We start from the raw sequence: 21,147 nt of genomic DNA on the forward strand, positions 1-21,147 counted from the left end.
AGGATCCTTAGTGAGCCTTACTTTCGGGAGATGAATGGCCTAATTAACAATTTATCCTGACTAAAAAAATAAAATAAAAAGACAAAAAAAAACCCACCCTTTTTCAAATTCACACTCTGTTTTCATTACTTGTTGTTGCAATACAATATGTGTGTTGTCTTAGATAGTTCTGTTGCTGTGAGGAGACACCGTGACTGTAGCAACTCTTAGAAAAGAAAGCATTTAATTGGAGCTTGCTTACAGTTTTAGAGGTTTAGTCCGTTATCATGGTTGGAGGTACGATGATGTGCAGACATACATAGTTCTAGAGAAGTAGCAGAAAGTTCTGCATCCAAATTGGCAGGCAACAGGAAAAGAAAGCCATTGGGCCTAACTTGGGCTTTTGTAAACTTCAAAGCTCACGTCCAGTGACACACTTCCTCTAGCAAGGCCATGCCCCTAATCCTTTCAAGTAGTGTAACTTCCTGGTGGCAAGAAAGCCAGTAAGATTAGACTGTGTTTAAACAGCTTCATAGAGACTTACAATGGAGATTCCAATGTTATCCGGGTAAGTCTAGAGAAAAGGCAGTCTGCTTAGACCTTTGGGTTGTGATGGTGCTGTGCAAAGCCGAGTGTCTTTGGAAGCGCCGCCACTACTAGAACCAGCAGATAGAACATGAACTCAGTTTGCTGTGGTTCTAAATACACGGTTCATGATGAATATAGCCATCTATACATCTTAAAACCCCAGCTTTAACCGGGATGAACTTGATTACAGGATAGTTCAACTGAGAAGCCTAGACTTGCACTCTGTGTGGCCAGGCTTGCTGACCGAGCAAGGTGGGATCATATTGTCTGGGTTTAGATCTTAGGTCTCCTGCTTCTGGGCATCGTGGCTAGGGAGTGCCGGCAACACAGCGGCATGGTATTGTGGCGTTCCAGTGGTGTTAGCCATCTGTCTTAGTTAGGGTTTTACTGTGGTGAAATGACACCATGACCATGGCCACTCTTATAAAGGACAACATTCAATTGTGGATGGCTTATGGTTTCATGGGTTTAGTCCATTGTCATCATGGCAGGAAACATGGGAGCATGCAGGCAGACATGGTGCTGGAGAAGGAGCTGAGAGTTCTACATCTTGATCTACATGTAGCAGGAGACTGTGTGTCACACATCAGCATATATGACCCATTCCCACAGTGACACACACTTCCTTTAACAAGGCCACACCTGCTCCAACAAGGCCACACCTCCTAAAAGTGCCACTTCTTATGACCAAGCAATCAAAGATAGGGCCATTCCTATTCAAACTACCATACCTTCCAAAGTCCTTAGCATGGCAGCTGCTTTCACCATGAGTTTGTTAAAAGTATCATTTTAAACTGCTTTCAAAGATGGAGACTAGAGGGGGATGTAGAGATAGCTCAGCCTCTTGATTTTCTGTAGTATAACTTTATAACATGTTACTTAGAATTTTTCACTTATAATAGACTTTATAGCCAAGAATGAAAAGGGACCCAGAATCACTACCCTTCAACATTATGTTTAATATATGCTTGGATTCCAATTCTGATTTATGCACATTCTTTGAGACTCGCTATTAGGGAATAATTTGTTCTAATATTGCTCACCTGTTTCCTTAGTAAGCTTGACAATTCTGCACTTGATTTGTTTGATTATATGTCTGTGAAGTGCTAAACGAGATGGTGCAAGGGCTATGTGGATCTGATACACGATCTGGGCTACTACTTTGAGTTATGCTTTGTATTTTTAGAATTGTAGGAATCTGCAAAAAATGGTTTTGTGTTACTGGCAATTGAACTTAAGGCCTTACACACTCCAAGCAGTGGTGGCACACACCTTTAATCCCAGCACTTGGGAGGCAGAGGCAGGTGGATTTCTGAGTTGGAGGCCAGCCTGGTCTACAGAATAAGTTCCAGGACAGCCAGGGCTACACAGAGAAACCCTGTCTCAAAAAACCAAAAAAAAAAAAAAAAAAAAAAAAAAAAAAAAGATTTAAGAATTGTAGGAATCTAGACTAAATATTTTGCTTAAAATGAAAATTCCTAAGTGGCAACAAAAGAAATAGAGTAAATAATCTCCACATACATAACATGAATAGGCTCAAATAACCTAATGGTGAGTGATTTTAAACTTTCAAGAACTATTTTAAACAGTTTCCATTCAGAGTTTCTTAAGTCATTTTTTACAACATGAACATAACAGTGATTATTCAAGTCTGGCAAACCGTTCACAGTCACATGTGCAGAATCAACCGGTTCTAAATAGACACCTTGTTTACAATACTAAGAGCGGGCATTGCTGTCTCTGACCCTCAGCACCTTGGAGGTCACAACCATTTTTCTCTTGAGTGTCAGCAGAACCCCTAATATCTTGATGTCCTTCCTGTATAATGAGGGAAAGCTTTTCGAGTGAAGAGTCTCAGCGGAGGTTGAAGGTGGGGGAATAGTGTGCAGAGACACACAGCCCTTGAGCAGGAGTGCCTGAAGCTGTTTACACCTTTGGGTGTACCTATTACTTGATGTGCTTGAGTTTATTTTCACTAAAAAACAAAACACAACAAGAACAATGACAAGGTGGGACAGCATCTAAGGAGAAACACCGAAAGTTAACTTTTGGCCTTAATATACACACACATACATGTATGTACATGCATACATGGAGAGGGGGGGCATGTGCACGCACACAAACAAAGGGAATCAAATGAAAGGCCATCCAATCAGTTAAAAATTATATAAGCTAATTTTTCTTTATACCCATCTATCTATCCATTATGTATCCTTTTATGCATTGTCTATCTGTCTTACCTGTCTGTTTATCTGTCTTTTCTCTTTCTCTTTTCTACCTACCTACTTACCTACCTATCATCTGCCTATATAATTGATCTATCTTACCTAGCCTATCTATCTACTTGACTTACCTACCTACCTCCCTCTACCTACCTATCTATTTAGCACATATGTACCTTGGTACAGATATGGAGGTCAAAGGACATTTTGTAGGAATTGGTTCTCTCTTTTGACTCTATGGGTCCTGAGGATCAAACTCAGGCTGTCAGACTTGGTGGCAGAGACTCTTCCCCACTCAGCCATCTCCCTGGCCCTAGGCCAGTTTTTGAGATTGCATATTTCATCAGTGTATGCCTGCAATCCCAGAATCTGAGAGGTGCAGATATGAAGATCACTGTTGAGTTCAAGACCAGGCTGGGGGGTGGTGTGTACACGCAGTGCATGCCCCCCCAATTTATTTAGGCCTAGGAGTATAGCTCAGTGGTGGAATGCTTGTCAAATATACAAGAGGCCCAGCCCCTAAGTTCCAAAAAGCAACATAAGAAAAACAGAAAACAAGGATCCTGTTTCTTTTTAGGTAAAATACTGAACACCTTCATCAGTTTGTTTTCTTGTGTACTTCCTACATGTTAAAAGTTATTTAACTCCATGTTATTTAATTCCTACAGTAATTTTCTTTTCTTTCTTTCTTTTTTGTTTTGTTTTGTTTTGTTTTTCGAGACAGGGTTTCTCTGTATAGCCCTGGCTGTCCTGGAACTTAGTCTGTAGACCAGGCTGGCCTCGAACTCAGAAATCCTCCCACCTTTGCTTCCCAAGTGCTGGGATTAAAGGCGTGTGCCAACACCGCCTAGCTAGTAATTTTCAAAGATAGTCTCACATATATTTTTCTTAACAGATACAGAAAATTAAACTGGCCTGGCTAATTTGAACACACAGACAAATTGCTTTTTTTCCAGGTGTGTTTAAATACTCAGAGTCTGAGTATTTACTGCTGTATCATCTTTTCATGTGTATTTTGTAATACAGTTGATGCATGCAAAATGCTGTCAGAGCATGTTATGATAGGATGATGTTCTAAGCATTTGTTTTTTTTTTCAAAATCAGAGGTGAAGGAAGTCATTTGAGGAATAAATCTGAGGTTTTCAGATCTTTGGTGTTTGAAAGCTTGGTCTGAGCCCAGTCTGACTGAAACACGGGGCATAGGAACTTGTGTTAAAATGTTCTATGTTCAGCTTGTGTGTTTACTAGAGAATTCTTAGAGTCAAGGAGATTTTGAAGATGATGGGAGAAATGAGGCACCAGCCTTGTCAGGTTGGTGCATGAACATGGGTGCACGTGCCTGTGTCTCTGTCTGTCTTGGTACAAACGTATTTGCCTACTTGAAAACATGCTTGCTTGCCTTACACTTGTTTTTGAAGTTTCTGCATTGAGGGAATTTATTTTTTACAATGATAAATTTTCTTTTTCTTCCTTTTTTCCATTTTTAAATTAAATTTATTTATTTATTCACTTTACAATATCAGTCCTTCTTTTCCTCCCAGTTCCCCTTCACTTAAGTACTCTCCCATTCCCTTCAGAAGGGGAAGCCCTACTGTGGGTGTCAAACCTATACTCCACCACTCTGCACCTCCAGCTGCTACGGGTCTAGGCACATCCTCACCCACTGAGGCCAGACAAGGCTGTCCATTTAGGGATGCAGGAGCCACAGGCATATAGGCAACAGGCTCAGGGATAGCCCCTGCTCCATTTGTTTGGGGGGGTCCCTCATGAAAACCAAGCTACTCATATGCTACATATTTGCAGGGGGCCTGGGGCCAGCCCATGCTCACTCTTTGGTTGGTGATTCAGTCTCTGGGAGCCCCCAGTGGTTCAGGTTAATTGAATCTGTTGGTCCTGTGGAGTCTCTGTCCTCTTTCGGGTCTCCCAGTCTTTCTTCCAGCTATCTCGAATGACTATCCAAGCTCTGTCTACTGATGTGAATCTCTGCGTCTCTTTCCATTGGTTGCTGGGTGGAGCCTTTCAGAGGATAGATATGCTAGGTTTCTGTATGTAAGCATAATGGAGTATCATTAATAGTGTAGGGGATTGGTCCTTTCCCATGGCATGGGTCTCAGTTTGGGGCAGTTATTGGTTGGCCATTACCTCAAACTCTGTTCTGTCTTTGTCCCTACACATCTTGTAGGCAGGACACATTTTGGGTCAAAGGCTTTGTGGGTGGGTTACTATTCTTATCCTAACACTGGGAGTCCTACCTGGCTACAGGAAGTAGTCACTCCAGGATCCATGTCCCTCACTGCTAGGAATTTCAGCTAGAGTCACCCCCTTAGACTGTCTGGGGCCTCTTCCCATCCCAGGTCTCTGGCACACCCTAGAGATTGCTCCTGTCCCCTAGCTGACCTCCCTTCTGTCTCCCCTGCTCTCCCTACATATGCTCCTCCCATGCCCCTCTTCCCTCTCCATCCACTCTTCTGCCCAGTTCCCTCCTCCCATAGACCTCTGATAGGTATTTTGTTTCCCTTCTGAGAAAGATTCAACCATCTTCCCTTGTGCTCTTCCTGTTGGTTGGCTTCTTTGGGTCTGTTGCTTACCCTGTACTTTATGGCTAAGATTCACTTACAAGTGAGTACATACCATGCATGTCCTTTTGTGTTTGGGTTACCTCACTCAAGATGATATTTTCTAGTTCTATCCATTTGCCTGTGAAATTCATGATGTCATTGTTTTTAAGGCTGAATAGTATTCCATTGTGTAGATATACCACATTTTCTGTATCCATTCTTCAGTTGAGAGACAACTAAGTTGTTTCTAATTTCTGGCTATTATGAATAAAGCTCCTATGAACATAGTTCAGCACGTGTCCTTGTGGAGTGGTGGGACATCTTTGGGGTATGACCAGGAGTGGTATAGCTGGGTCTTGAAGTAGAACTATTCCCAATTTTCTGAGAAACCACCAAATCGATTTCCAGAGTGGTTGTACAAGTTTGCACTCCCACCAGCAGTGGAGGAGTGTTCCCGTTGCTCTACAACCTCACCAGCATGGGCTGTCCTTTGAGTTTATAATCCTAGCCATTCTGAAGGGTGTAAAGTGGAATCTCAGAGTTGTTTTGACTTATATCTCCCTGATGACTTAGGATGTTGAACATTTCTTTAAGTCCTTCTCAGCCATTTGAGGTTCTTCTGTTGAGAATTCTCTGTTTAGCTCTGTACCCCATTTTTTAATTGGGTCATTTGTATCATTGTAACTTCTTGAGTTCTTTATATATTTTGGATATTCACCGTCTGTTGGATGTAGGTTAGGGAAGATCTTTTCCTAATCTGTTGCCTGTCATTTTGTTCTGATGATGGTGTCCTTTGACTTACATAATCTTTTCAGTTTCATGAGGTCCCATTTATTAATTCTTGACCTTAGTGCCTGAGCCATTGGTATTCTGTTCAGAAAGTTGTCTGCTTACCAACAGGTTCAAGGCTATTCCCTACTTTCTGTTTAATTAGATTAAGTGTGTCTGACTTTGTTGAGGTCTTTGATCCATTTAGACTTGAGTTTCATGAAGGGTGATAAATAGGGATCTATTTGCATTCTTTTAAAATGCAGACATCAAGTTAGACCATCACCATTTGTTGAAGATGTTCTCTTTTTTCCATTGTGTGGTTTTGGCTTCTTTGTCAAAACTCAAATGTCTGTAGGTGTGTGGGTTTATTTTTGGGTCTTTGATTCAATTTCATTGATCCACCTGTCTGTTTCTGTATTAATATCATGTAGTTTTTATAGGTTTGTTTGTTTGTTCAGGATCATTTTAGCCATTCTGGATTTTTTTTTTTTTATGAAGTTGAGAATTGTTCTTTCAAGATCTGTAAAGTAAGTAAGTGTGTGTGTGTGTGTGTGTGTGTGTGTGTGTGTGTGTACATGTGTATACATCTCTGCCTGTGTTGGTACAAATATATATTAACTACTTGGAAGCATGCTTGTCATATACTTTTTTTTTGAAAAAACCGTTTCTGCATTGAGGGAATTTAAAAAGACTTTTCACCCTGCTCTTTGTTTAAGGAAAATGTTTTGCTCTTTGGCTGTGAGCTGTTTTCTAGAGAGCTGTGCAGGATGTTTCACAATCACCATGGAACACATTGAGAGCTGCTGTTAGGGAAACTTGACAAACCAGTTCTGTGAGTGCTCTTGTATTTTTTAATATCTGAAGGCTTGTTGAAAACGTAAACTTGCTTGACAGCACTGAGGTAGCATGTTTTTGAGTCTCCATCTAGGACTGCCAGGCCTGCTCTAGTGAGAGAATTAGACAAGCTGATTAGCAGAAACGCATACTGTCCCACCTCCAGTGGTTCCGTCACTTCTCCTTTGGCTCATAACTTACTTGATGAACCATGACCAAGGGAAACTACAGGGGACCATGTTGAAATGCAAGGAACTGCCCTTGGTTTGATTTGTATTAGTGCTGCTAAAATGTTGGCTGAAGTTTTGCTTTCAACATATGCTCTAGGATTTACCTGTATATGATATTTCTTTCCTCTTGAGCTATTAAGAATTCCAGTAAAGTTAGAAAACCTATGGAAGTCAGTTTTTCTCTCTGTCGTGAGAGGCAGACTTTTAGAAGAAGATGCTTTAAAAACTGATGTGATAGACTTTTGATTCCAGGAAACCCTTTCTTTCTAGTCCCCAGGGTTCGTGGCTTGCTGTGTTTCTATGCCACAAACAAAATGAAAATTATATACAAATGGCAAGTAATAAAAGACCTGTAATATATGTTTAAATTTCTGTCATTTAGAGACTTGCATGAGTAATAAAGAGTTGGCAAATGCAGGTTCTAGACTCTGTGTGCAAATTGGACTCACTTGGGCAAGTTTATTTATAGGTCCTGGCCATATCCCCAGATACTCTGAATTATCTGGTACTTATTTGGTGTTTAAAAATGTTTCCCAGTGTACAGACAAGGTTAAGTAATGGCTAGGATTTAGTGAAGTTCTCCTTCTCAAATAACAGGTAGAACTGGGATGTGGCTCAGTGGTACAGTATCTGCGTAGCATGTGCAAGGCCCTAAGTTTTATTTTCTGATTTCCAAGGATGGGGCTGGGTTTAAGGAGGTAGAAAAGATGATTAATTTACTTAAATGAGGAAAGCTTTTAGACATGTTTGAAGAGAATCTATCTTTCTTCCTCCCTTTCTTTCTTTCTTTCTTTCTTTCTTTCTTTCTTTCTTTCTTTCTTTCTTTCTTTCTTTCTTTCTTTTCTTCCTTCCTTCCTTCCTTCCTTCCTTCCTTCCTTCCTTTCTTTCTTTCTTTCTTTCTTTCTTTCTTTCTTTTTCGTTTTTTGAGACAGGGTTTATCTGTATATCCCTGGCTGTCCTGGAACTCACTCTGTAGACCAGGCTGGCCTCGAACTCAGAAATCCGCTTCCCAAGTGCTGGAATTAAAGGGGCGCACCACCACTGCCCGGCTATTTATTTATTTATTTATTTAGAAAGGGGCTTATGTAGCATAGGCTAGCCTAAAACTTGTCATAGAAATAAGGATGCCTTTGATTTAAATGAGTAGCTAGACAAATCAAATTTAGTATTTTTTAGGCAGACTAGAAAACTATGGTGTACAGTGGTTTGGGTGAGAATGACCCCAAAGGCTCATATATTTGAATGCTTAGTCATCAGGGAGTGGCTTGAGAAGGATTAGAAGGATTAGGAGGTGTGGCCTTGTAGGAGTAGGTATGCTCCTGTTAGAGGAATTGTGTCACTGGGAAGCTCCTGCCAGCCCCATCCCTGTGTGCATGTACGAGTGTGTTTGCGTGTATCAGGAATAGCTCTCAGCCATTGCTCTAACACCATAGATGCTGCCATGCTTCTACCGTGATGACAAGGGACTAAACCTCTACAATTGTAAGCAGACCCCCAGTTTCACAGCAATAGGAACATGACTGAGAGGTTGTTACTTTATTTCTTTAAGGAAATGTCAGAACTACAGGTGTAGCTGAGGTATTAATAACACTTGCCTGCATGCTCAAAGGCCTGGGATTGATACCCACACAACAAAGAAGTAGAAGTTTTATAAAAGAAACTACAGATTTTATTTGGGTGTTGTCATTACTTTATAAATAATTTAAATTTTTATTTGTCTTTTGAGTTGGTATTGTCATATGTTGGCTTCAAAGTGCTGTGGTCAAGTAATCCTGTCTTAATCTTCCTGGTATCAGGAACTACGGGGCATGCTACTGTGCTCAATGTTCTGACCTGTTAATGCCCGCCTCGTCCGGCAAGAAAGACATGACCGAGCTCTTCCTTTTAGCAGTTTATTCAGGAACCTTTTAACAATGTTTATCTCTCTCCTGCTTCTCCCTCCTGCTCTTCCTGCCTGCTTCTCCTGCCTTCTTGCTTCTGCCGTTAAGCTCCACCTTCCTGCCTCTGGGGAGCCATTACTTAAGCTCCACCTTCTGGCCTACCTTCAGCCGTTGAGTACTCCCAAGCTTAGCCAATCCCAATGGGCCACGTGGCAAAAGCAGATAGGTCACCAGATGCGGAAGCAACCAATGGCAGCAAGCTTAGCCAAACGAGGGCTTGCTTATGAGACTGCTCGCTCTTGGAACGGCTTTCCACACTGACCTCTTGGAACGCTTTTCTAAAGTCATCCTGGGAAAGGAAATTTAAACAATGTAGAAGACAAAAACGTGAATTGAAATGTGAAGAAGAAAGTCTATTCTTAATTTAAAAGTAGCAGCAAATTTATTTATGTCTGTATTTTATTTTCATATTGAGATAGAGGGAATCAGTGTTCAAACAGTAGCCGTAAAGCTAATTTAAACTGAGTCCCATTAGGGGTAGAATCTGTCTAGCTTAACCCCTCTTCATCTATTGAAGTCCTAACCCATGTTACCAGAGTAACAGACCTCATCTGGAAACAGGATGCCATTGTTGATGGAGTTAGAAAGAATGGAGTAACCCCCTACTAAAGGGTGGCTCTTTATAGAAGGGGGAGCTCCGACCCAGGCAGACATGGGAAGGGTGTCATGTGAGCATGAAGATAGCCAGTACAAGTCAAGGAGAGTTGGGTATCTCTGCAGAAGGAACCAGCCATATACCAACACCTTTACATTGAACACAGATTTTAGAACTGTGAGAAGACATGACTGTGGTTGAAGGCAGTTGTTGGTACTTAATATGGTAGTTCAAACAGATAGATTCAGAACTTTTTTTTTTTTACTTACTTTAAAAAATCTAAATCTGCCAGGCGGTGGTGGTGCATGCCTTTAATCTCAGCACTTGGGAGGCAGAGGCAGGAGTTCGAGGCCAGCCTGGTCTACAGTGTGAGTTCCAGGACAGCCAGAGCGATACAGAGAAACCTTTTCTCGAAAAACCAAAAAAAAAAAAAAAAATCTAAATCTTAGATAATTCAACATGTGAAATTTATATGTTTGCTCAAACCATCTTCTCTTTATGGCCTTGGCTAGCCTGAGACTTGGTATGCAGATCCTGGCCTTAACTTTCAGCAATTCTCCTGTCTCTGCCTCTACAGAGAGCAGGGACCGCTCTGTGAGGAGCTTTACAATGTGTAATTTTGAAGATTTGGATTCTTGATGACTCATATTTTAGTCAGCTGCTAGTCAATCCAGGGAAAAGGCAATTTATCTTGAGTTCAGACCAACAATTACTGGAATGTGCATTTTCTGTCCATTTATGGTAATAGGGCCCAACATCTTGTAGTCACCTGTGAGGTGTTATATACATTCAGGTTTCTTACTTTACTACTTCTGTTTTTTTAATTTATTTTATTTTTCTTTTGTGTGTGTTTGCGTTCATGTTCATCTGGGTAGCATGTGTGTGCTTGCCATGGAGGCCAGAAAAGGACATTGGTTTGCTAGGACTGGAGTTATAGATAGTTGTGAGCTCCCATGTGAATGCTGGGACTCAACTCAGGGCCTCGGGAAAAGCAGCCAGTGAGCCGTCGCTCCAGCTCCTTGTGTTCTTATGAACATGTGAGTTGTTTATTTCATGTGACTTGATAGCACCTTGAAGAAGTGGGAGGTGAACCACTTTGAAATAAGCTCATAGTTCTTTTTAAAAAATTGAAATTATGATATAATTTTAATATTTTTCCCTTCCTTTTCCTCTTTCCAAACCTTTTCCTATACCCATCTTGACTCACCTTCAAATTCATTGCCTGTGTTTTTCACTTGTTACTGTATGCATCTATGTGTGTGTGTATGTGTGTGTGTGTGTGTGTGTGTGTGTGTGTATATATATATATATATATATATATATATATATATATATATATATATATATATTCCTAAGTATAACTAGCTCAGTCTGTATGATGTTACTTGGATATATGTTTTTAGGACTGACCATTTGGCACTAGACACCAATTAGTGTGCTCTTCTAGTTCATTATAGTTGTCTCTCCCCCCTCCTCCTCCCCTTCCCAGAGAGGGTGTGTCCAGCCCCTGGGTATCCCCCAGCCCTGGCAGATCCAGTTTTCTTAAGCAGTGAGCCGTCACTCCAGCTCCTTGTGTTCTTATGAACATGTGAGTTGTTTATTTCTTTATTTGTCTCTGCAAAATTAAGCACATCCTCTCCAACTGAGGCCAGACAAGGCAGCCCTGTTGGGGAATGGATTCAGCTACAGTCAGGCTACAGCTTTAGGGACAGTCCCGCCCTGCTCCAGTTGTTGGGGGGGGGTCCCACATGGAAACTGAGCTGCACATCTGCTACATATGTGCTGGGGGCCATAGTCCAGCCTGTAAGTGATCTTTTGTTGGTGGCTCAGTCTCTGAGAGCTCCCAGGGGGCTGGGTTAGTTGACTCTGGTGGTCTTCCTGTGGCGTTCCTATCCCCTTCAGGGCCTTCAATTCGTCCCCCAACAATTCCATAAGAGTCCCTGACCACCTCCATCCAGTGCTTGGCTGTGGGTATATGTTCATGATTTTTTAAAAATTTATTTATTTATTATATGTAAGTACACTGTAGCTGTCTTCAGACACCCCAGAAGAAGGCACCAGATCTCATTACGGATGGTTGTGAGCCACCATGTGGTTGCTGGGATTTGAACTCATGACCTTTGGGAGAGTAGTTGGCGCTCTTAACTGCTGAGCCATCTCTCCAGTTGTGAGCCACCATGTAGTTGCTGGGATTTGAACTCATGACTTTCGGAAGAGCAGTTGGTGTTTTTAACTGCTAAGCCATCTCTCCAGCCCCTATGTTCATGATTTTAATGAAACACTCAGGCTACCTTAGCAAGAGAAGACTATAGGTATAAATCAGGAGTGATCCCCAGAGAAAGTAACAATGCCAAGAAGGTTTATAGCAGACTGATGTAACAGTAATGAAGAGAATGTTAAAGCCACACTGTAAATGTAATCATTGCTTTTATTTCCTCAGAGGAAGGGGTGAGAAGAGAGCTGTACCCAAGCTATAAGAATACATAGCTTGGTCTGAGCTCAGCACGTTTCTATCTAATTATCCCTGGACCTAGGTCTGGAAGCATCTAGCTTCTGTACAGTCTAATCTTCTGTCAGCCTGACCTTGAAGGCTTCCATTTCCAGCCTCTGTCTGCTAACCTAGGCCTAGAATGTCTTAGCCTCTGAGACTTACTGCTGAATAAATTCACTCCTTCTAGTGCTTTCTGAACTCTGGCTGGCTGGTTCAACTCAGCTATTCTGGCTCAAACTCCTCTCCAAGATGACTGATTCAAATTGGCTTTGCTTGGCTTCTGACTGAATTGCTCTGCTGAGAAAGACTGACTCTGAACTCCACAAACTGAACTGCTCTGAACTTAACTGCTCTGTTCTGAACTGACCCCAGCTGGACTGAACTGAATCCAATTCCCTCTCACTCAGTGCCCTTTCCATTGCTTCTCTTTACTGTCTGCTCTTGTAAGAGCATGGTATCCTATCCCTGACTCACTTTGTCAATCTTTCTCCCATTGTCTGCCCCTCAGTTAAATGTCATTGTTCGAGTATATTATTCTACTGAAGATGGGTCTGACACTTGAACCCAGACCTTGCTTATTTAGTTAGTCTAGCTAGCCAGCTTGCTCAAGGGGTTCACTGTCTTTAACTTTCCAGCATTGGGATTAGAAGTGCCCCCTAACTTGACATTTATGGGGGATCAGAACTCCAGTCTTCATGCCTGCATAGCTAGAGCTTCACTCACGTTTTAAAAAGTATTTTAACGTGTAGTTGGTTGAGTCGGTGCTATTCCTCCTTGTTCCATCTGTGCTTTCCTGTGGGTACCATCGTCACTTTTGCAGTGTTGTCTCGAGGCTCCTACATGGTTTCTCTTCTTGCTCCATGGCACTGCCCCTATGTCTCAGTACCAGTGCCTCTCTTCTTTTCCTCTCTACTTTGTTTTCTTTTTGATACAGTCCCGACTGGCCTGGAATTCACTCTGTAAACCAGGCTGGCCTTGAGTTCTCAGAGACCCACCTACTTCTGTCTTCCAGGTGCTCTTCATGTTTAACTAAACTTTTGGATCTAAGGAAATATTCATTTTCTTTCCTTTTTTTGGTCTGTTCTCCCACCCCTACCCCCCAATGTTGCTGAGCATTGATTGAGACTGGGGCCTGTTGGTACATAAAGCCATTGAGCTTTATGCCTAACTTTAGTTTTTTCCTTTCTTGTTCACTGTCTCTCTTCCTCCTTCTTCCCCCTTCTCCCACGTCTTCCTCTCCTGCTTCATACTGTTTTGTCTCTGTGTTTTGAGACAGGTCTCCTTATGTAGCCTATGTTGACCTGGATCTGTGTAACTCCAGGAAACCTCAGATTTGGGGTCCTCCTGCCTTAGCCTCCTTGTGTGTGTGTGAGGTCCTTGCAAATGCCTCTGGTGGAGTAATGAACCTCATGAAGGAGATCCAGTTAGCCCATGTTGGTTCAAACTTCTAGAGGCTGACCCTGAGTTGTTTAGTTTTTGACATATTTAAGTACAGTGCAACTTTGGAAAGAAGTGTTCTCCTGATAGTCATCACAATTAACCATAAGGCATGAGTACATTGAAACTTTTTTTTTCTTTCAAAGGAAAACATGAAAGTACCTATGACCTCTTCAATAACAAGGAGTTCTATTAGCTGGGCTGTGGTAGCCATGCCAGCACTTGGGAAACAAAGGCAGGTGCTTCCCTCATACAGCTTGCTCAGTCTGTGTAATGTTACTTTGATGCATGTTCTCAGGGCTGACCATTTGTTACTGGATAAGCAGTAGAGGGATCGTCTGTGAGGAAGTCTATCTCTCCCACTCTCAACATTCCTTAGGTGTCCGTCGATCTTTGTGGCAGATTGAGGTCTCATGCTCCTCTGGCCATGTATTCTCAATAAAGAGAATAGCATGGGCAGTGGTGGCGCATGCCTTTAATCCCAGCACTTGGGAGGCAGAGGCAGGCAGAATTCTGAGTTCGAGGCCAGCCTGGTCTACAGAGTGAGTTCCAGGACAGCCAGGGATACACAGAGAAACCCTGTCTCGTAAAAACCAAAACAAACAAACAAACAAACAAGAGAATAGCAGGATACAAATGATCTGATGGGGACAGGGATTCTAACTAGGGACCTGGGAAGGAGATAAATACCGAAGGAGAGAGGAGGTAAAATAACCGTAAGGATTTCTGAAAAAGTCATAAGGTGTCTTAGTTTGGGTTTTATTACTGTGAAGAGATACCATGACCAAGGCAACTCTTTACAGAGGCGGACATTTAATTAGAGTGGTCTTACAGTTTCAGACGTAGTCCATTATCACCATGGTGGGAAGGATGGCAGTGTGCAGGCAGCCATGATGCTAGAGAACTGAGTGTTTTATATCTTCATCATAAGGCAGCCAGCAGGAGATTATCTTCGCTGGGTGGAGCTCGCACACTGGCAGATCTCAAAGCCCACCCCCACAGTGACACATGTCCTCTATCAAGGACAAGCCTCTTAATAGAGCTGCTTCAATGGGCCAAGCATATTCAAACCACCCTAGGAGGGTAAAATAACAGTGAGGATGTCCGTAAAAGTCATTAGGAATCATACTATTATCTACTTTAAAAAACTTAAAATACATGTAATTCTTTGTATACATATGCACTTATCATTTAAATGAATTTTTAAAAATTTTGGCTGACAATGCTCCTTCCAAGAGCCACAGATTATATAACAAAACCCCCAACACCAGTTATGAGAAGCCCTCTTTGAGTTGTTGGCCAGGGCTGTCCAAGAGACTCCCAAAACATTATAGACAGTTGCTATTGACCTTGGCTGCTCTCTAGAGATAGAAATTAGTCCTGAAGACATGGCACTTTAGAATATAGGCCTCTGAACTGAAACTGACCAGAATGCCTTCAGCCTTCATGGTGCCAAAGGAGGGAAGGAGCCAACAGACTATCCAGCTATGACACCTGTAAACTACAGCAAGAGCCAGCTTGGCATGAGAACCCTAAGGATGCAGTAGTGGCACACATACCTTGGTGGTAACCAATGGCTCTCTTATTGAACTTAAGACCTTCTCAACAAGAGGGAAATTATGCTTGACACTGAAGTTTTTCTTCATAAATTAAAAAAAAACATTGTGTAAAACAAACTATATGATATATACATGGATGATTTCTGCCAGGGAACAAAGAAACCGATAATGGTAGTTTCCTCTAAGGAGGGTACTGTGGTAGAAAAGAGTGGTATTTGGTAGGATGTTCATAAGGTCTGTGAATTAGGTGGAAAGAATAGTTAGCTACACTTAGCTATAGAATAGCAGCTACAGTTTTATAGACTAGAACAAGAAAATAATAATAATAATAAAAATAATAACAATATTTAGTTATTTAAACTATAGGAGAGCTGGAGAATGAGTCATTTGACAACCATGAGGACTAGGACACCAGCAGCCATGTGAAGAGCCATGTGTCATGGTGCATGCTCATAGTCCCAGCACTGGGGAGACAGACAGGAGGATGCCCTGAGCTCACTGTTAGCTACTTTTGCTCAATCTATCAGCTCCTGGCTAAGTGAGAGACTGCATTATAAAATAGATACAAACAATACAGTAAAACACTCAACATGGACCTCTAGCCTGTGGATATAACACATACAGACACCCAACTGTAGGAGCTCTATAGATTCAGATAAAGTTGTCAAGGTGTTTGTTATAATATTTACGTTCTTGCCAGTCTGTGCTCAGATTGCAAGAACTAGGTAGGTTTGTATTGGGAGGTATATTCCGGTTTTATGAGTGAGTCACACACATGTGAGTTGCATATGACATGCCCCTTTCTTGGATTTAACGGGTGACCTTGGGTATATCCTTAAACCAGTTCTGTATCTGTCAATAGATAGGATGATGAGCTCTGTTCTTACCTTGTACAGAATAAGGTGAATCATGTGAAAATTCTCTGACCATTGGGCTCAGCCCCTTTAGAAATGGATGTGGAGCTCCTAAGAGAGAAGAGAGGGTGAACTGTTTCAGCACGTTGAAAGTTCATACTAGGTTGTATTCAAGAAAAAAAAAAAAAAAAAGGAAGGGTCCATGAAGTGGCTCAGGAAATAAGAGCACTTGCTGCTGTGCCTGCTGACTTATGTTCAAACTCTGCAACTTACCAACCCCTGCCTTTGTCCTCTAACTTGTACACACATGGCCTTTTCTAAAAGGAAAATGAAATGTTTATATTTTGCTTTGAAAAGTAAATGTTTTCTTTACTGCTTGTGTATGTGTTTATGTGTTTCACAATTCTTGAACCCCTAGTTTCAGTTTCAAAACTAGTTTTACAGTTTGAAAAGCCAGTTAGTTCTGGCTTACTTTTCTGAAACAGGAAGAAACATTTTGAAGTAAGACCGAATGTGCTTTCAGACTATTATGTCTAAATTTCAGTGCATAGCACTCTTGAAGTAAGACCGAATGTGCTTTCAGATCATTATGTCTAAGTTTCACTGCATAGCACTCTTGAAGGTAAGGGTGCTATCCGTTTAACAGCCAAGACACACCTTCACTCTGAGTAATTAAAGTAGTATCTGACCTTACTCGGCAGTTATGCCAACGCTGTTTAGTGTAGAGCAAAGGCCTAGCTAATTCCAGTGGAGCACAGTCTCCAGAAGGAAATATCACTCACTTTCTCTAAACAGGGACCTTCTCCGCTTTACTAAGATGTATTTATGAGGAACAGACCAAAACAATGAAATAAGTGGGATATTTACTAAATGAAGCCACTGATCCTAAAATGAACCCGGAACTAATTTCTGTTGGTGGAGTTAAAGTTTTAATAAGCCCATATAAAAGACACACAATCCAGATATTTTATTTATAAGCCAGATGCCTAGACTGGGCAGATCTAGGGCTATTCTAACTTATCCCCCAGCTCTAAGGCCCCTTGTTACTTGCTGTTTCTCCTGGTCATGCAGTTCTGGTCCATGGCAGCTTCCTCCTCTCTGTCTGTCCTCATTTCTCCCCGTCCCTGCTCATGGCGGCAACCACACCTGGAGGAACCGGTTTTAGCTATAGGATACAAGCAGCATCAGACTGACCCATGACAGATTCATCCCCTGATTTTGTTCTCTTCTCTTTACCTTCCCCTGTGATGATTAAGGGAATTTGAATCAGTTTTACAGATTAGCTAATAGTAGAGTATCCATTTCCTGCTTCTAATATTTTGTCCATATTCATTTGTGATATTTTAAAATATTTGTGATACTGTGTAGCGATATTGTACTTAGTAAACAAGCCAATATTATGGGTTCAAAAGGTAGTCTGAGGGCTAGAGAGATGGCTGAGCAGGTAAGATGGCTCAGAGCTCTGGTTGGTCCTCCAGAGGACCGGATTCAGTTCCCAGCAGCACATGGTGGCTCACAACTGTCTGTAACTCCCATGTCTCAGTTTAAGGGTGTCCAATGCTCTGGCCTCCTGAGAGGCACTGCACACATGTGGTGCACAGACATACATGACGACAAAACATCCGCAAACATTAAAAAAAAAAAATAGAGGTATGTCTCCTACCACTTTAAAACAAATCAGAACTATGTCAGAAGCTAACAATAGAAATGTTTACATGTTAGAACTAGAGGAGTATGAATTAAGGTTGTATGAAAATCCTTTGAAGTAGTCTTACAAGTTTTCTAAGTTAAGACATTATTTCAAAGTAAGAAATGTAAAAGAAGGCAGGCATGGTAGCTTATACCTGATAACCCTTCTCTTGGAACCTGAGGCAGAGAAGTGCTGTGAGTTCAAGACTATCTGGACTCCATAGTGAGTTCCAGGGTAGGTTGAGCTACATAACATCATGAAACAAAGCCAAACAGAAAAGAAGTAGCCGAACTGATTTCTAGTATGTCGTTCAAAACCTCTTGGGGAAATTTTCTCAGTGGTGAAGTGAAGTAGCTGCACGAGGTTAAAGTGTTCATAAACTTCATTTTTGGTGTTATTTTGAGACAGGATCTTACTGCAGCTCTGGCTGGCCTGGAGTTCAGTGTGTAGATCAGGCTGTTCCCAGACACATGGAGCTCCAGCAGCCTCTGCCTCCTGAGTGCTGGGATTAAAGGCATGTGCCACCACACCTACCTAAAATTTTGTAATTTTATAAATAGGCATTAGTAAATTCATAATCTTAATACAGTCATCCTTAAAAAGGACAGTAATAGAAAATGAAAGTTAATTCTTTACATGTGACTCAAAGGATGTTAAAATCAAGGCTTCCATTCCAAGTATAACTAAACTGAGATTGTTCTACTGTGTAGAAACTTTAGTAAGAGCTTATTTAATTACACACCCATTGTATTTCACTTCCTGGCTCATGCTTTAGCATAATTTTAAAACCTTTTATTTTTCTAATGCCATGCCATTTTAAAATGTACTTTTAGAATTAACCAATGAAAACTCTGTTATTAAGATGACGAGTCAGATATGTGGGCACACCTGTAATCAAAAGCAGCACTTAAGAGACGTGAGCAGGAGCGTCGGAAGTTCCTGATCATCTTCTGATGAACAGCAAGCAGGGTACCCTGAGATACACAAGAGCCCTCTCTTAAAGATGAGGCAAGATTAATGTTTCAGTGTTAGAAGTTCATAGTCCTCACAGCATAAAAAGGTGGTTAAAATGTAAGTGGTGGAGCAGGTATGGTGGGATGTGCTTGTATCCCAGTATTTAGGGGAGTGAGTTTGAGATCAGCCTGGCCTACACAGAGATCAGTCTGTCTCAAAAAGGCCAGCTCCCCGCCCCCTCTCCCATCCCCCCCACGATCATATGGGGACTAAATAGGGTTGGGTATAGATCAGTGGTTGAGTTCTTGCCTAGCTTGTGTTAGGTCCTGAGTATAGTTTCCCTTTAATAAAATACGAACAAATAAATACTACGAGTGTCAAGTGTTCTTTGAAAAAGTAAAATGGTTTTTGATTGTCTCCAACCAAAGCGGAACTTTTCTCTTTACCTCCCCTTCTATCCCTTGCAGCTTGGCGATCCTGCTATATTTCCTGCTGTCATTGTGGAACATGTTCCTGGTGCTGATATTCTCAATAGCTATGCTGGCCTAGCCTGTGTGGAAGAGCCTAATGACATGATTACTGAGAGCTCACTGGATGTTGCTGAAGAAGAAATCATAGAAGACGACGATGACGACATCACCCTTACAGGTGTGTGCGCACGCACGTGTGCGCGTCAGATGCTCAGGGTCTGGGCCAGGGGTTTCTAGGTGCTTGGTCTTTCCCCAACAATTTGAAAATATGGGCTCACACAGATTTGCAAAGGTAAGGTAAGTTTATTCATAGCAGAGCAATAATAGAGATTATAGAGGGATGTCCAATCAAAACTGACTGTAAGCCACTGCATGAGATTATTCAAGAGCCCCAGGATAAAACTTAGGGTCTTTTTAAAGTGGAGTTTAAAAGAAGGAGGGGCTGGGCACTAAAGAATATGGTTTAATATTAATATTTGATTAATATTAATATAAATTTAATATAAATTTAATATTAATATAGCTTCTTTAATTGATAGACTAGGTATGTAATTATCTTTTTTATTATGCATTCTCCATAGCATGACACACCTGCTTTTAATTACATGCACATCCAGTTATGCATAGTCAGAAGATAATAAACAGAGTGAGTTCTCTAACAGGTTACTGGCAGCTTCGCCTTGCTGTGCATGTATCTGAACCTAGTTTAGGGTGGATATGCCTTCTATTTCTTTCCTTTTTTTTTTTTTTTTTTTTTTTTTTTTTTTTGTTTTTTTTGGTTTTTGTTTTGTTTTTGTTTTTGTTTTGTTTTTTTTCAAGACAGGGTCTCTCTCTGTAACCCTGGCTCACTCTGTAGACCAGGCTGGCCTTGAACTCAGAAATCCGCCTGCCTCTGCCTCCCAAGTGCTGGGATTAATGAGCATGTGCTACCACTGCCTGGCTTGCCTTCTATTTCTTATACTCGAATACACTGGAAATACATTTGTCACAAATAGCCTTCTCTCGATTGTTAGGACGTGGGGGATTTATGTTATGGGTAAGAGATGTGCAACCTGATGTAGGTCAGTGTGGAGGGCTTCTGGGGTTCCTAAATGTATTGTTTGGAGAAGGGTGGGGTGTGCATAGTATGTGCATTTCTAGTCTTAAATTGTTCTGGAAATAGATGTAATAGGTAGAGTAGTAGGTTTTGTTGGCATTGTGGCCTCTGTGTTGTCCGCTCTGCCTTAGCATGGGGCATGATACTTGACACATGGATGGATTCAGTGAAAACTTCTTGCATCAGTAGCTTATGCAAGTAGATATTAAAACTGAAGTTAGAATATTAAAAACAAACTTATTCTAGTGAATGAATAAGTGAATTATTAGAGCTGGGCACATGATCTAGTTCCATTTTAAATTAGAACAGGAAGAATGACTGTGTGGCTATTTGGTGAGGGAGAGAAAAGAAAGATTCCTACTGAAAAATTATACCAAAAGAGTATATGACTTAGAGATTAAAAGCACTGTTACTATAACAAGGGGCCTGGTCTCAGTTCCCAGCACTGAAGTGGCAGCTTACCAACTGACTGTCTGCAATTCTAGTTCCAGGGATTTGATGTCTTGTTTCACAACCTGCCAAGCCACCAGACATGCATATGGTAGACAGACAGATAGACAGACAGACAGGCAAGACAGACAGGCAAAGCACTTATACACATACAAATAAATATTTTTTAAAGTACTAAAGTAGCAAAGTAGATATCAAGTCAATGAAATATTTAATATAGGAAAACCCAAAAAACCTTTAAAAAGTTATTGCTTGATTTAAGTAGTAAAATGTTTTCTAAGTGTGAAAAGAAGTAGAAAGAGCATTGATGTTTTCAGCAAACATCGAAAACATTTTTCATTCCTCCCCCAAATTATAACCAAAATAAAAAGGGAAGTGACTATGTGTAGAGAGAGCTTAAAAATAATTTTCAATTACAAGTGGACATAG

The 21,147-nt window shown here is 41.2% G+C and overlaps 1 protein-coding gene across 5 annotated transcripts in view; it reads left to right on the top strand.

Annotated features, from left to right (window-relative positions):
* The window catches only part of Elf1 (E74 like ETS transcription factor 1), a 98,348-nt gene that overhangs the window by 59,319 nt on the left and 17,882 nt on the right, over positions 1-21,147 (top strand). For all 5 annotated transcript variants that reach the window (XM_031362610.1, XM_031362613.1, XM_031362609.1 and 2 more), the window contains exon 3: positions 19,170-19,350. In XM_031362610.1, the coding sequence (XP_031218470.1) occupies positions 19,170-19,350 (181 nt within the window). The remainder of the gene's footprint in view (positions 1-19,169; positions 19,351-21,147) is intronic.

This window comes from Mastomys coucha, unplaced genomic scaffold, assembly GCF_008632895.1.
Source record: "Mastomys coucha isolate ucsf_1 unplaced genomic scaffold, UCSF_Mcou_1 pScaffold9, whole genome shotgun sequence".
Lineage (NCBI taxonomy): Eukaryota > Metazoa > Chordata > Mammalia > Rodentia > Muridae > Mastomys > Mastomys coucha.